General features: G+C 38.2%; 2 protein-coding genes across 3 annotated transcripts in view; one reads left to right on the top strand and one right to left on the bottom strand.

Moving 5' to 3' along the window:
* Positions 1–904, top strand: part of ACE2 (angiotensin I converting enzyme 2) — a 33,297-nt gene extending 32,393 nt beyond the window's left edge. The window contains exons 19-20 of one of the 2 annotated variants that reach the window (XM_017812242.1): positions 68–193; positions 583–904. In XM_017812242.1, the coding sequence (XP_017667731.1) occupies positions 68–188 (121 nt within the window). In that variant the 3' untranslated portion in view covers positions 189–193; positions 583–904. Of the gene's footprint in view, positions 1–67 lie in introns of both variants that reach the window. The other variant, XM_017812240.1, reaches the window with a different exon arrangement.
* Positions 905–3,663: 2,759 nt separating this feature from the next.
* Positions 3,664–15,162, bottom strand: part of BMX (BMX non-receptor tyrosine kinase) — a 29,589-nt gene continuing 18,090 nt past the window's right edge. The window contains 11 exon segments of the mRNA XM_017812219.1: positions 3,664–3,729; positions 4,725–4,879; positions 6,755–6,865; positions 7,789–7,852; positions 9,563–9,655; positions 9,657–9,783; positions 10,639–10,801; positions 11,108–11,135; positions 11,558–11,591; positions 12,008–12,119; positions 12,122–12,141. Of these exon segments, the coding sequence (XP_017667708.1) occupies positions 3,664–3,729; positions 4,725–4,879; positions 6,755–6,865; positions 7,789–7,852; positions 9,563–9,655; positions 9,657–9,783; positions 10,639–10,801; positions 11,108–11,135; positions 11,558–11,591; positions 12,008–12,119; positions 12,122–12,141 (973 nt within the window).

The following is a 15,162-nucleotide window of genomic DNA, read 5'->3' as shown; positions in this document are numbered from 1 at the left end:
ATTGTGGGTATTCAGAAGGACTTGAACAGAACAGAGACCTCTACTATAAAATGAATTTTCCTTACAGGAGAGCAAGAGAAAGTAGAGTTGAAGCAGGATCAAACCCTGAAGCAGTGAACCCTTATGCTGAAGAGGGAAAAAGCAACCTGGGCTTTGAGCCATCTGAAGAGACACAAACATCATTTTGAAAGATGTGGGTACACTAAGGGTTTCTGGTTTTTTTTCATTTCACTTTTAACAATAGTGCCTAGCAAAGGACTAAAACGCTATGGGATGTCTTCAAACATAATGTCTTCTGGTTGACCATTAATCTACTGATTCATGGCCAGTATCATCTAAATCTGCTGTTTATGTGGTAACTAGAAAACATGCAAAAGTCGAAGATATATATGTCTTGTGGCTTTTCTATGAATTATGTACATAACATTACACACTCTTCGTGCTGCTTTTCATAAGTGTGCCAACTTCTCCTTGTTTCCTCCGTAATGAGATATGAAAGCTTGGAAGTATATAGCTGTATAGAGATCAATACACACATGAAAATAACTCATATACTCCTGAGGAACATCTTGATCTTTCCAGATGGAGACCTCAAAAGTGGATCTGATAGACAGTGAGGAAAAGAAAACCACCTGACCACCAGAAGAACTTTAGTGATGAAGAACTCAATTTGATATGAAACAACTGCAATTTTTGCACCTTCAAGAAATCTGTATCGATGCAAAATGGATACTGGATGAAGACTAACGAGTACTGGAACTTTATTAGGAAGTTGTAACATAAATTATTTTTCTAACTGTTTGCTTGATAAGTATTGTAGAGACCAAATAGCCCATGCTCTCTCAGAAAAAAAAAAAAAGTTAAAATATTGCTGTGTCATGTTGTCATTAAAAATGGAATAAAACTCCTTAATACTATATGATCAAATTTGTTGGGTTTTTTTTCTATATCTTAGTCATTGCTTTCACTGCTACAAATACTGCATTACAAATGCTGCATACAACAAATACAACTGTACTATTACATACAAGGGGCAGTAGATTCAGGTTTGGGATGTTGTGATTGCACATGAAAAATAAAACCTGTTCACAAGGAGGACAGTGCAGCACTAGAACAGGTTGCCTCTTCTATACTCTAGGAGAGGCTGTGGGATCTCCACATTTAGAAGTGTTTAGAGATCAGGTAGAAAAATGTATGGCAGATGGAGCAGTGAGGATAATCCCACTGCAAGGGAGAAATTTGGCTAGATGACCTCCAGAGGACCCTTTCACTCAGGTTTTTTATGATTCTAAGTCTAAGTCTAAGGTCCCATGCCATAGCTGCCACCTTGCCTGTATGTTTTTTCTGGACACACCAGGGTCACTGAAAGTCACAAGGATGTGATACTCAGTCCTGGATTGTGACAAAGAGCCAGTAGCAAACATGAACCTGCACGAAAAGTGTCCAGCAAATGCAGGGACTCCTAAAATCATGGGCCTCCAACATGATCAGAATCTGCAGAAAGCAGTCAAACATATATCTAAAAACATACAGCTGGACTATACAGGACCACAAAACACTATCATAATGCTCCGCATTCATTTCCTGTTTGAGACAAGACCCTTAAATGAAGCAGTTCAAAATGGTAGGCAGATGATACTGATTAACTGCAAACTAGACAGGAATGCAAAGGAATGAAAATACTTTTTCTTTGAAGTTGACTACCTATACCACATATTCTATTGCCTTAATAACCCCAAACTTTAGTCCTGTAGCTGAACTTTTGGGATAACTAATTCAAGTCTATGTGGTCTTCCTTCCTACTTACTGTGCAGTAACACAAAAAGGGAATGGCAAAGCCTGAAACAATGAAATAATGCAATTAGTCATGCCAGCCATCTTCAGATTGGTTGTTAAGATTAACTTTTCCATTATGACAAAGCCTTCATTTCAATCCAATTAATTTTAAAAGTTGTGTTATGAATCAAAAAACACCATTCACAATTGTCAACATATAAAGCCACTAAAAAAATACAGTGGGATGTTGGAAGAACATAAATAAAAAGACAACATTTATATGAAAAAGGTCAGCTACGTGCATTAGCCCCGCCCACAGCTCACACCCTCTGTGCTAGGGGCTCCCTCTGTCTCCTACTTTCTCTGTGTCTGTACTCCTTCCTGACCCTTTCTCTGGGTCAGCGCTCCCTGACCCAGCCTGGTCCTCAGGTAGCATCATACCATGCCCTATCTCTCCCTCCTGCATAGCCTCCCATGGCCCCCAGGCCTGCATAGATTCCCACAGTCATTTGCATGACCCCAAATGCTGCTTTGCCTCCAACACACACACAGCTCCCCAGGTAGGCAAGGATGTGCTCTCCAAGCCATCTTCCAGTGCTGGGACCAGGCAGTGCCAGCAAGCACAGTTAGCTCTAGCTGGCCAGAGACCTTCATTTTTTTCTCCCTTTTCCCCCTATGTCTGCCCCCTGGATTTCTTACTCCTTAGGTTCAGGTGAGCTTGAACCAGAGCTGCAGAGGGGTCCCTGCTAGGGCTGGGCCAGCTCCACCAGGGAAAGGGCAAACAGGCACCACTTGGACTCTTAGAGACACCGCATGCTGAACTAGCTCAAATATAAGGAGAGAGAAAAGGATTATTTTTTTCAGAGCTTACTTTATTTTAAACCTTCTTTATTTTATACATATTAGATCAGCGTTTTACAACTCTCTGTGTCTAAATGCCTCTGTCATAATTATGTAGCTTCAGATGCTTCTGGTATCTCTAGATTTGCTGAAGTTAGCACTAATTTTTGTAGTGCTATGCACATTTGAAAGTTAGGTGTTCTTATTTAAATGCTAACATGAGGAGCCGAATTTCAGATCCTCAGTAGTAAAATATTTGGCTAAGCAATTATATTAATAGTATTTTCAGTTATCTTCAAATTTTTGCTTTTCAGGTTTTATAGCGAACAGCAAATTTACCATTTACTATTGCAATTACTATTTTTCTCCTTTACCTGTAGCAGAAAGCAATAACACTCTAGTAGATGCCACATATGTTGCTAAATTGCAAATATCCTTGATACGTAGCTCAGAATGAATTCCAAATCAAATGTACACCCTGAGGGCCAAAACTAAAGTCAATAATACTGGTGAGAAAACAGATATAATATTTCACCAGTGGTAATTTCTAAGTAATTGAAAGTGAGACTATATCTATTTATGTCGCTGTCACTTGCAGCAGTTCTAAGTTTGACTTCAGGTGTCAACTTCAAGTGATTATGAAGAAAAAACACATTCACATGAGTTATGATAATCAGAAAACCTAAAAAGCATGTATTTCCCTGTTTACATTACCAGTTAAGGCCAAATAATGACAGCTTGGAAGCACTGAAGGAGTGCACATAATTGGTATGTATACATCTCAGTGCCTGAGAATTCTTCTGAAAAAATGCTAACAAAATGAATTATATTCTTCCACAGTATCCTTCCAAATTCTGCCACCCACAGAGTGTCACGAAAGCTTTCTCCATATGCTTCTTGGTCAACTCCCTGATTAAATGAGAAGAACACTAATATATAGCATACTAGGCATGGCTAATGTCAGGCAGATTTCAGATGTAGCTCTCATACAGAAGGGAGGTGATATGGAACCAGTATGCACAGTCATCTGTTTCTGAATCTTCTTTTTCAACCTCTGTTGCCTTTTCTCAATGCCTTAAAAAATGGTAAGAGCTGATAAAAAGCTGATAAAAGCTGAAGCGAAGATGATGGATATAGTTGTTTCATTTTAAAATAATTCAAGTACTGTAATTTGCATTGGTTTCTCTTGATTTTAGCATGCAAAAATTTGTAGACAGTGATGTTGCTATGAATTTCTGCATGCTAAAATAAAATTAAAGTTACTTTTTATATATATCTTATGTTGTGATAATTTAATTTGCTTTACTTGCACTAACATGCCCTCAAATATAAGTCACTTTTCTCATTTTCCTGACAATTATATAAAAAAACCCAGTAAAACATCATGGTCATTTCATGGTATCATCAATAATGTGTAAAACAGTTCTTTGTTGCTGGTGAGAAACAAGTCATGGTCTACAGACAGGTGATTAAAATTTACATGAAGAGGAACAATAAATCAGGATCATTTTTGGCAAAAAAGATGCAGATCTCTCAAAATAAAATGAGCATGATCAGCATTTGACTCACAGCTCCTAGACTCATGGGTGGGGTAACACATTTCTTCTCCTTCTAAGGGCAGAGTTATTTTACACCTTAGCTGTCTAAAAAGGTGGAGGTCTCTTCTACATCTGCTGTTTAAGATCTCTGTATAGGAAGGCAAATATCTTTTATTCTGTGGTGGCTAAGAGAGAAAGGACAAATGACCATGGAGATGTACCAGCAATGGTCCTGTAATCATGGAAGAAATTTGGACAGTTAGTTTAGCTCAGTCACAATTTTTAATCAATTAAAATTAGGTGAGAAGAATCTCATCATGTTTATTTTGTTGATGTTGAAGGGTATTATGATTAAATACACGCTTCTGAAATGAAGTCAATCTTCCTTTATGACCTGTTTCCTGTATTGACAATTTCCTGAGCTAGATATGATATAGAATGTTCTACATACAAGCAGTGGCTTTTATAAAGGATATTTTTCCCTGTGAAATTCAGTTCAGCTGTCAGCAGGGACTCCTAGTGGTTCCTATTATTTTGTTTTCTCCAGTTTGTATGAGCAGATATACATACCTCATTCCAGCATTTGTTCATTATCTAGTAGAGGGTGTTTGAAACCTGTTGTGGTCTATAAAATCTGTATCCATGAGAAACTTTCTCAATCACTGGCATACTATATTAAAGCTCATAGGGCTGCTTTCCCAAAGTGAACACCTCCCACATTAAGACATGAAATGAAAGTCAAGAAATGCAAGGTAAGTCCCTTTTCACAGAACAAGATACACATGCAAGATACAACTGATCAGACTCAGAGAATATTGTCCAAAGAAAAGTATCGAGGTCACTGAAAAGTGTGATTCTATACACAAATGTAAAACAACTCCTACTGCAGGGGAAGATGACGTTAGGTTATAAAGTCAGCTATAAAATATATTTAATGTGGACAATGATGGACTGAATTTTTTACAGAATATGCGTAAACATCTTCTTATATATGCCTGTGTGCGCACAGAGAGGGAAGGAAAAACAAAATGACAACTATAGGTATCCATGTTTTTATAAAATAATAAGAAAAAGTTTACTGTGTTTTCTGAGTGGGACATACCCCTTTGGTATCAGAAAGTTTTCCAAATACTTTAAAGTGTCAGCTGCACATACCTTTAAAAACTAGTTATGCTGAAGCAATAGAAACACTGGATAATACCATAATCATCAATTCATAATTAAAGCTTTTCAAGAAACAATTTTGGTTGTAACTGGACATATGTGAGACTCATGCCTACCCTAAAGTAAAAAACAAATGGTGAAATATTTATTTTAAAATAATATATAATACTAGCTGCATTTTTTTTTCTTAGAAATTTTTGGGATCTTTGACTTCCCTCCAGCTTGAAGACTGGAGCATTGTAGTGTCACAGTGAGATCAGAATAAAATGGAACCTGAATCCCAGCTTTCCTTGATGAGAACATTAAAACCCCCAAGATTCTTTCTTTGACATCTGCTTTTGGGATATGAATACATCAGTTCACTTTTTAAAGACTGATTAATTAATAACAACCAAACAAAAACTGACAGATCCCACTCTCCCCTTGCTTCCACTGCATCAATGGATAGTGTTAAAATGAGAAAAAAATCTTCTACGGAAAAATAACATTTCTCATTGCAGTTAATACCAATATTGAAGTTAATGACAGTAAAGCCTGGGGCCAGAATTTAATCGATAAGAGCAAAAAGAAAACATTATCACCAGAAAATCCAACTTCTGATATAATTGTATAAATGTATAAACAACTTGTAAAGGGCATGAAGGAACTCTTTCTCTGCCAGAGTCATTAATACTGGGAGACTAGCTGAGGTTAAAGATAAGAAGCAGCCCAGCATTTGGAAACACTTCTATCTGCTTTATTCACTATTGTTCAATGTCAAGAACAGTGGGTTGCCAATCTTTCATCAACTTGACAGCTGCCAAAATTTTCCTGCTGGAGGAGCAGACCCAGATAAGTGGAATTCAAGCCTGTTCACAAAAGGTTCCCTTTCCTTTGACACCTGCTGCAGACTTTAAGAAACACTGAACAGACCCAGGGATTTGTAAATCATAGCTTGAAACCACTGAAGTAGAAGTTCAAATGTTCAAAATTCCCGGCTAGAAAGTGATCTGCAAACAGATATACTTTTTGCTGAGATACAGAGTCCCAGCTCACACAGACTGTCTCCCACAGATGGCTTATGTACAGAGTCCACTCTGACCTCTGGGACAAACAGAAAAGCCCTTTTGACTTGGGCAGCACTGATTTATGGTCTAAAGACACCAAAGATTACACTTGATCTCCACTGCCAAAATTTACTTTACTATATTAAACACACATGTAGCAAATGGGGAGTGGGCAGAGTTTCTATTTGCCTTAAAGAAAAATCTAAGGGCTAAAAAATTCCAAATAGGATAGGGCTTGTTTGCATAAAAATATTAAACAAGAACACAAGCTGTAACTGCTTTTTACAATCTTTCAGTGTGTTAAATGTCTAGAATTTCTGCTTAATAAGCTGATGAAATCCAAATGTAATGCCATATATACATACAAATTCATGTGTCAAATTCCATACGTACCAAAGCCCCATACATCTGACTTTGTGTAATGAAAAACTTTGGATGCTGACCACTTCACTGGAAACTTGGTTCCTAGAGAATTTATATGCAGATCATCCAGAACATATCCACAAGACAAGAACCAAACTTGGTTGTGATTGAGTTACAGTGAAAAACTTTACTGCTTCTTTCTTGTACATCACAATGTTCCTAAGAAAAGCCTAGGCAGAATCTTAAATTTCCAAAGAATACCTCATAGAGGCATTAGCTATAATCTAGAACAGATCATTGCTACCAACTTACTAGAGAAATAACTCAGAATCATAGAAACACCTGTTGTCAGGCCATCTAGCCTGGCCTCCTGGCCTCCTGCTCAAATAGCATGAGAGCAGGTCAGCCATGACTCTGTGTTGCTAAGTCTTAAAAGCCTCCAAAGATTACCATCTTGTAGTCTCCCTGACCAGCACATTTCACTGTTCCATCACTTTCCTGGAAAAACAACTTCTCTTACTATCCAGCTTGAAGTTCCTGAGCTGCAGCCTGTGGCCTATATCTGCTGTTATATCACCTGGCACAGATAAGACTTATTTGGCTCCATTGGCTTTGTAACTGTAAGTAGTTACAGGCCGCTTTTAGATACCCTCTTATCCTCCTCTTCGCCAGGCTAAGCAGCTTGCTCCCTTCAGCCTGTTCTCAGAGGACATGCTCTGTAAGCTGCTCACCCTTGCCATTGAGGCAGCTATTAATCACTTTATCTGATTAAGCTATTTGGTCCCCAAATTAGGTGAAAACCTCATACTCAAAATAAACTTTGAGATTTCTTTACAAACATGACTAGTGAAACCTCTCAGCTGCGATTTGCCTTTAAAACTTAACTTTTTGAGACAGCAGAGTGACCCTATTCTTCTTCTAAAATGTCTTACAGTCATTAATGGAAAGGAGACACAAAGAGCTGTATCACACTCTTTGGTTTAACTTTCCTATCAGCCAGCTGATCAATGCCAGTAAACTAACATCAGAGCTTCACTAGGCTCCCAGTTCTCTCACTTACCGAGTCATCTTAAAGTCAGATACTTTCACAGTAATTTTGCTGTCAACCAAACAGTTCCTAGCAGCCTTTATTGGAGAAATGAGATGAGGTGAATGAAAAGAACCTAAAGAGGAGCAAATAACATCAGGTATTTGGTGTTTGCTAATAATGTCTGCCCTCTAGCATTTCAGTGAATAATGACACCTTTGATTGACACAATTAAGTTTGAAACGGTAAGGGAACAGTAAGTGGCTCTCTTGTTTCACTTTTTGACTATTGATTGAAAAACATTCTGTACCATTATCCCAGCTTTACAAATAAGGACTTTGAGGGATGAGGAAACAGAGGTGAGAAATCCACATTCACCTAGAAAAACAGCAACAGAGCCAGGAACTAAACTCTGTCTTTCAAACGGCTTCCTAACCTGGGCCCTTTTCAGTCGTCTCAGAATTTACCAAGGCATCAAAAAGTGGAAAACATTGATTGGATTATTTACAATGCACTAAAAACAGAGTGGAGCAATGAAAGGGGACTGTAACAGCTTGATTTATGAAAAGTTCAATAGAAGCCTAGTTGTGTAAATGATCACTTGAGAACATTTATCTAAGGCTGTATTCTCTGCATGCATGCTCATTAACTTCTGTGATACTGTTTGCATCTACAGTTTTCAATCTGAAATCAAGCTCCAGTTTTATATCTGTTTTCCCATGGTTTCCCATGTTTTCAGGAAACTGACTTTAATATAAACTTGAATTCTGCTACTCAAGTTGTCTGATATTCCTGATTTCTGAATTGAGCTGTGAAAATTGGTGAGGTATGGATTTAACAACTGTGTTTACAAATAAAGACAATTCTTTGAAAGCATCAACAAGACAGCTAAAATGAAACTAAAATTCCATTTCCCCATTGGAAAATGAAACAAGTCTGTAACATAAATAGTCAAAAATCTTCTAACATTTTTATCTAGAGTTAGAAGGCAAAATATTGCTACTGACTCTGAAGCACAATGCACCAGGAATTTGGTTAGGTTCACTGTTAATAGGCCAATAAAATAACAGCTTATTTCCCCAAAAAATGGCACCATTCTTGAAAGGTAAGTTTTGCATAAACTTTAGGTACAAGTCCATTAAAGGACTGATCCCCTAATCAAAAGCAACTTGAAATACTTGCTTGAAAACTGGCAGATAAATGTATTTTAAAGAGCTGGGCAGTTGCAGACTTTCAAGTTCTGTTCCTGCTTGTAATGCACCAAATTCCAGTTTATCCTAGTAGCGTTCACACTCGTTTAATTTTAGCACAAATAGTTCCCAATTAGATGAATCCCTAAATCATTAGAAACAATGTAAGGGACCCAAATCTTTAACATTGCATTTCTTTCTCCTGGAGGACTACAGCATCATTGGACAGAACCCTTTATTTCAGTGGGCAAATTTTCCAGTTGGATGTCTGTGCTGTGTACACATTAATCCTTGAGCCCATAAATGCAGGCAGCACAGTATGCAGTGCTCTAGAACCTGTCAGCTCTGCCCTGAAGCAGAGCACATTAGGGTATATAATAGCCTGAGTTGGAAGGGACCCACATGGGCAGTGCTGTTTACATGTGACTTTAGTGCTGCTTCTCCAGAGCTGCCTTGTATTGAGCCAGCTTTGTGTCTCTGTTCAGCACACCACAATGCTTTTTGGGGTGAGTGCCAACAGAGCCAGTGCATCTGTGGCTGATACTGAGGCGTAGAACTGACTAATGTCGGGTCATGCCCCTGCCTTCCCTGTTCCGCTTCTCCTGTGGGATAGATTACCAAGTCTCCATGTATGAACTGACAGATCTCCAGAAATGCCACAGCATCACAAAGATCATAACATACTTTCAAAAAAGTTAAAGGGTAGGAAGGGTTCCTTTCCATGACTCCTTAGGTGGCTGATCAAATAGTCATTAGGCATGTATTCAGTCACTAAATAGGCAGGATATAATTTTGAGCATACATTGTACAATCTAAAGTGTTTGGGATTATTAATTTTCCTGAAATAAAGAAAAAAACAATTAAGAAATAGATATTATTGTACATTTCTCTAAGTTTTGTTCTTCAAATATCAATATAATGTATTGAAAGAAATTATTGAAACTGGATACAGTCCCAGTTCAGCCTTCAAATACTCCATTTCAAGAAGGACTGAGTGTCCTTCATCTTATTATTTTGAAACTTGGTATTGATGAAAACCAAAAGACAACTCAGCATGGATGAAAAGACAGTGTTGTAGCCAAAACCTGAAATAGGATTTAGCAGCACAAAAGTGTGGCCTTACAAAATTTTCACATTCAGAATCCAGATCCTATCAACTAGTTAATTGTCAGGAATGTAGTGCCTTCTTTCAGGATACAGGATATCCAAAATATTCTTGAATTCATATGCTTCAACTATCATCTTGTGGGACTTCATTGGAAATTCTAACATCTTTAACTCTTTGGAGTCAGAGACTGAAACTTCAAGTCCCATGTTTTTGTTTCTGGTGTTTCCTGGTTATTTGTCAGTCTCTCATTCCTACCTGTGGGATCTCATTCCTGCCTGTGGGATTGCAGGAACAGCTTTCTAACTGTTTATGTATAAATGCTAATGAAGCATAGTTTTACGTGGCATATGTGAAAGCTCTGAAATTATGGAAGAGATGTTAATTGAAAACTTTGTATATGACCCTATCGATCTTTGAAAGTTCCTTTGATAATACTTCAAATATCCTTTGTGACTCCTTTTAGCCTGTACTCACCATTACTTAATGCTATTTATAAGAAGAACTCTTTCCTGTGTGTGTTATACATTACTGATTAATGTTTGGAGAGATCATTATTTCCAAATAATTAAGCAATGCCATAGCTTACATCATGGCCTGAACTTCTATGAGTTCATCTTCTGCTCCCTCTTTAATCCTCCTTATAGCCGCTTCATATTTTTCCTTCCACTTTCCCTGAAGTACCACTCCAAACTGAGCACTCTCTAGCTCTCTCAACAGGACAATTTTTTCTCATTTCAACTCCCAGATTCCTAGTGGGGAAAAAAAATTTCTTTAGTGAAAAAACAACAAACAATGGACAAATGCAGGTGCAGTATCACTCCCAGGCAATGCTGTTTTCTCTGGAGAGTTGCAGCACTGGAGTAACATACCTGTCTCTCAGCTTTGTGTTTGAGTTATGGAAACTTCCTATGAGTGTTGTTTGCTACTGCTTAAATTTAAACCTTACATCTATAGATTTGAACAAGATTTATGCATGAAATCACAATGTGTTTTCATACAGGATATCGGAGAACAAATATTACTGTGCCAGGTGATGTGGCAAGGGAAAGAATGGCCATGGCTCAGATGGGCTGGGGAAGGAACCTTGCAAGGACTTGCACAGTTGATATAAGACGTGGCATAAAATGCCTTAAAAAGGGCACAACATAAAAGTTGCTACAAAATGCCTTTGTATAAAATGCCCCGAATGTGGACAAAATGCACTTGTAGGAAGGGATACACTATTTCATAGAACCATAAAATCTCAATGCTACACTCTACAAGAGAAAATTACAGAAGGAACTACTGACTGAAAGACCAATTTTACCAAATTCTCCCATTGCCTCTTGCATGGACAAGCAGAAATGGCCACCAAACAAAGATTCTGTAACCTCCTGACTGTAACCTGCAAGACTGAAAGCAGTGAGGGTCATTGTTCTCTGGTTATTCTTTTCTTGGTGGCCAAGACACCAGTTTCAAAAAAGAAAATGATCTTCATACAATTTCCTGATGAAGCTCTGGTTGACCTTATTTATTTTTGTAGATACTGCATACTGGAACCTTGTCACGTATTTATAAAGAAAAACTGTTAAAGGTCACGGGATATACATGGGTTTTCTGAAATAAAAGAAAATAAAGGGAAACAAATACCTCCCTCTCCCTACCATATTACAACCATCCAGGTAATGACAGAGTCAATATTCAATATTCAGCAGCTGCTGCATCGTGACACCAGATTGAAAATTTTCTGTGCTTAAGGGCTGTTTCAGCAGACAAGATGGGGTAATTCAATACCAAAAAACCATTGTACAGCAAAGTTAAGCAACTACATTGATTGTGAATATGTTAGATCAAGTTACACCCAAACTCTTCCAAAAGATGGCTCAGTATTTGGAACGTTCAGTATTGGAAGAGATTCACCATAATGCTGAGAAGGCCAGACGCCTAAGCCAAAACCAATCAAGTAGAAAGAGTACATAGGATAACTGGTGAAGTTGTGCTGATGGTAGTGTATAAGTTTGGGAATTGATTCAAAACAATAATTTTCAGCAAGGTAATACTTGTGCTCAGGGGTTTTATACACATGTAATATTTGACTGTTCCTTTTTTACTTATTAAAAACATCACAACATGCAGTATATGTCAAGACCTTGCAAAGTGCCTTCCAGTCCAAGTGTTAATAGATTAGTTGTCATGAGCTGCAACACTTCAACTGGCCAAATAACAAAATATGTAGTAGATGTCTCCAGGAAAATTGTTACATTTGCCTCAGCCTACTTTCCTCTCCTTAGCCCCTCCTGGCTATGCAGTACAGGTTCAACCCATTGGACACTTCTGTGATACACTTTAATGTAGTCTGATGGTTAGGAGTTGTCTCCCAACAGTTACATCTTAAGCAAAAGACTTTCGTATTCTGCCCCTGCAATAGGTCTTACATCCAATTTGGAACATCTTCCCTTCCCCTACTCCTTCCCATTCCCTCTCCCATTCCCTTTTCCATTCTCTTCCTTCTCTCTCACACTTGAATCTCTGCTGTTCCCCTGGATTATGTGCCTGTTACACGGCATTGTTCAGATGAGAAGATTCTGGACCTCTGTTCCCCCATTCAGGGAGCCACTGTCATCTATGAATTCAAAGAACCAATATGAGCTGAATGTACCCAAGGTTCATTTTTTAACACAATGTAGAGATTGCTGTTGACCTGTCACAGCAAGCAGCATGTCCATAGCATGGTCATATAAATGTTACACTTTCTTGGGGTATTCACTCAGGAACCTTGCTGAATACAGACGTAATACACATTCCTGCTTTGTAATACATTTGGCTAAACTTCAAACGATAAAAGCACCTTCTTTTCCCCAGTTAAATAAAAAAAAAAAATTAAAAAAAGAATGAATAATTTCCAAGAAGCAACAAGGTTGGGATTAATTTCAGTGAACTTTAGCCTTTTACACTGTAATGTCCAGAAAGGAGACATGAGTCATCTGAACTCCTTTAAGGACTTCATTAGAACAAGATGAATAATGCATGAGAAATCTTTCTTTCCAGTAAAAAGAGGGTTTAGGTAACAGGTTGTGGTATCCCACTATAAATATTTAAAATTAGGTGAGGTCTACTCCAGCCCAGACATGAAGCCAGTCATCTGCAATTCTGTTTTGGTGCAGATTTATAACTGGGGAGATTGAGAGTTGTTAACCCCATCTCCTTCCTCATGTCCCTTCCAGAGGCTCTATGTGTCATAAGACCCTAACACTGACACACACATATCCTATCTGAAAAAGAGTTCTACCCACCACACTCAGTTCCTTTACATGAAGAATTACACTGATATATTTTTTATTGCCAAAGTATTTCTGCATTACTGAGCAAATAAAAAGATTTTCACTGCACTCTATTATAGTTGCACTATTTTTAGTCTATGTGGTACTGTAGTCTTAACTTTTACTCTCCAGTTTTACTTCTGTTAATGATTACCATACTGGGCTGGAAATTCTGACTTTCAGAGTTCATTAAACAGCTACACCTCTATATTAAAAGGAGGAGTAAAAGAAGACATCTAGAGGTTCACTTCTGTGAAGTTTGAAGGAAATTTCATGTCCCCTAAGTTAACTGGACTAAGTGTTATCCAGCACACTTGGGGACTGAAACACAACTGCCTTTCTCCAGAGTTCATCCACACCTGACTTCCATTCCTGAACCTATGGTGCAGGTCCAAGGGAAAGGACACTGAGTCAAGGCTCCCAAAGGATCATGTTTCATCAAAGTTGTTAGTGGCTGGGTACCGATAACACTGAGTGTGAGAAAGTAGCAAGCCACAAGAGGAAAATGTTTACACAGCACATCCAAGAGGAAAAAATGTGTGAGGCTGTGTCTCCTCCAGGAAAGTATATGGACAAGTATTTCTGCAGTCATCTGCTTGTACCCCTGACTATGGTGCTATCCATCCTGGTTCCTAGTCAGCTGCATCCAGTCAAGACTCAGTGAGCATAACACTGAGTTTGCTCAGGGTTGTGTTCCTGTCTGAGTGAGCTGTAAAACTACCACTGAGGATTCCTCTACACTCATCTGCAGAAAAAACCGCACTGGAGCAAATAACACAGGACTAACAAAAGGGAAAAACAGAGCTTTGAGGGGAAATGCACTCAGTGTGGCTTTGTTCCAAGCCTATTTTAGAGGTGAGTTGTTTGCTCATTTATGTGGAAGAGGCATTTTTTGAAATCTGTTTATCCATACCAAGTTAGGACAAGGATTTCTAGCACTTTATAATACTACAGCTATTTGAAGAGCATCAGCATCCTCTAGCTACACTGTATAGCAAAGACAACAGACACAGCAACATTTCTGTGGTTGTTGATATACAAACAATAAAGAATGTGTAGGACTTTCAGACAGAGCAGCTACTCAGGCAGATGGAGACAGACTTTGTACAAGGCCTATTGTAACAGGACAAGGAGTAATGGTTTTAAAGTGAAAGTTGGTAGATTTTGACTGGACACAAGGAAGATATTTTTCATGGGGAGGTTGGTGAGACACTGGAACAGGTTGCGCAGAGAAGTTTTGGATCTCCCGTCTCTGGAAGTATTCAGTCTTGTTAGATGGGGCTTTGAGCAACCTGATCTAGTGAAAAATGTCCCTGCCCACGGCAGGGACTAGATGATCTTTAAGGTCCCATCCAACACAAACCATTATAAGATTTGATGATTCTATGAAAAATTCCTTCCTTGGGTCAAAAGTCATGCTACATGTATTTTTTGAGTAGTTATGCTGTGGTCAAGATGAGTATTTAAAAAATGTGAGACATATGTAATTGTCTGAATTTTTTAATCACTTGGTAAATACTTAAAAAATCTTTCTCCTCCACTGTGCAATGTGTTAGAAAGCCAAATATTCTCTGTGCATGCTGTAACAGGCAATGAAACTACATATGCCTTTAGTGACCTTATGCAGAGATTGCATCTACATTTTCAAAATGTACATGGAAACATTCCAAAACTGCACAACACTAGACTTTACAAATAAATGTTCTTAGCATGACAGACAACAGGAGTCCATGTGGCAGAAAAAGAAACCTCTAAAATAACCTCTTGTACAGAAATAATGATGATTCGTATTTATGGTTCCTTTCACAGAA

This window comes from Lepidothrix coronata, unplaced genomic scaffold (assembly GCF_001604755.1).
Source record: "Lepidothrix coronata isolate B3197 unplaced genomic scaffold, Lepidothrix_coronata-1.0 Scaffold35, whole genome shotgun sequence".
Taxonomy (NCBI): Eukaryota; Metazoa; Chordata; class Aves; order Passeriformes; family Pipridae; genus Lepidothrix; species Lepidothrix coronata.
Note: the sequence above shows the minus strand (reverse complement) of the source record. Positions and strands in the feature narration are given on the sequence as shown.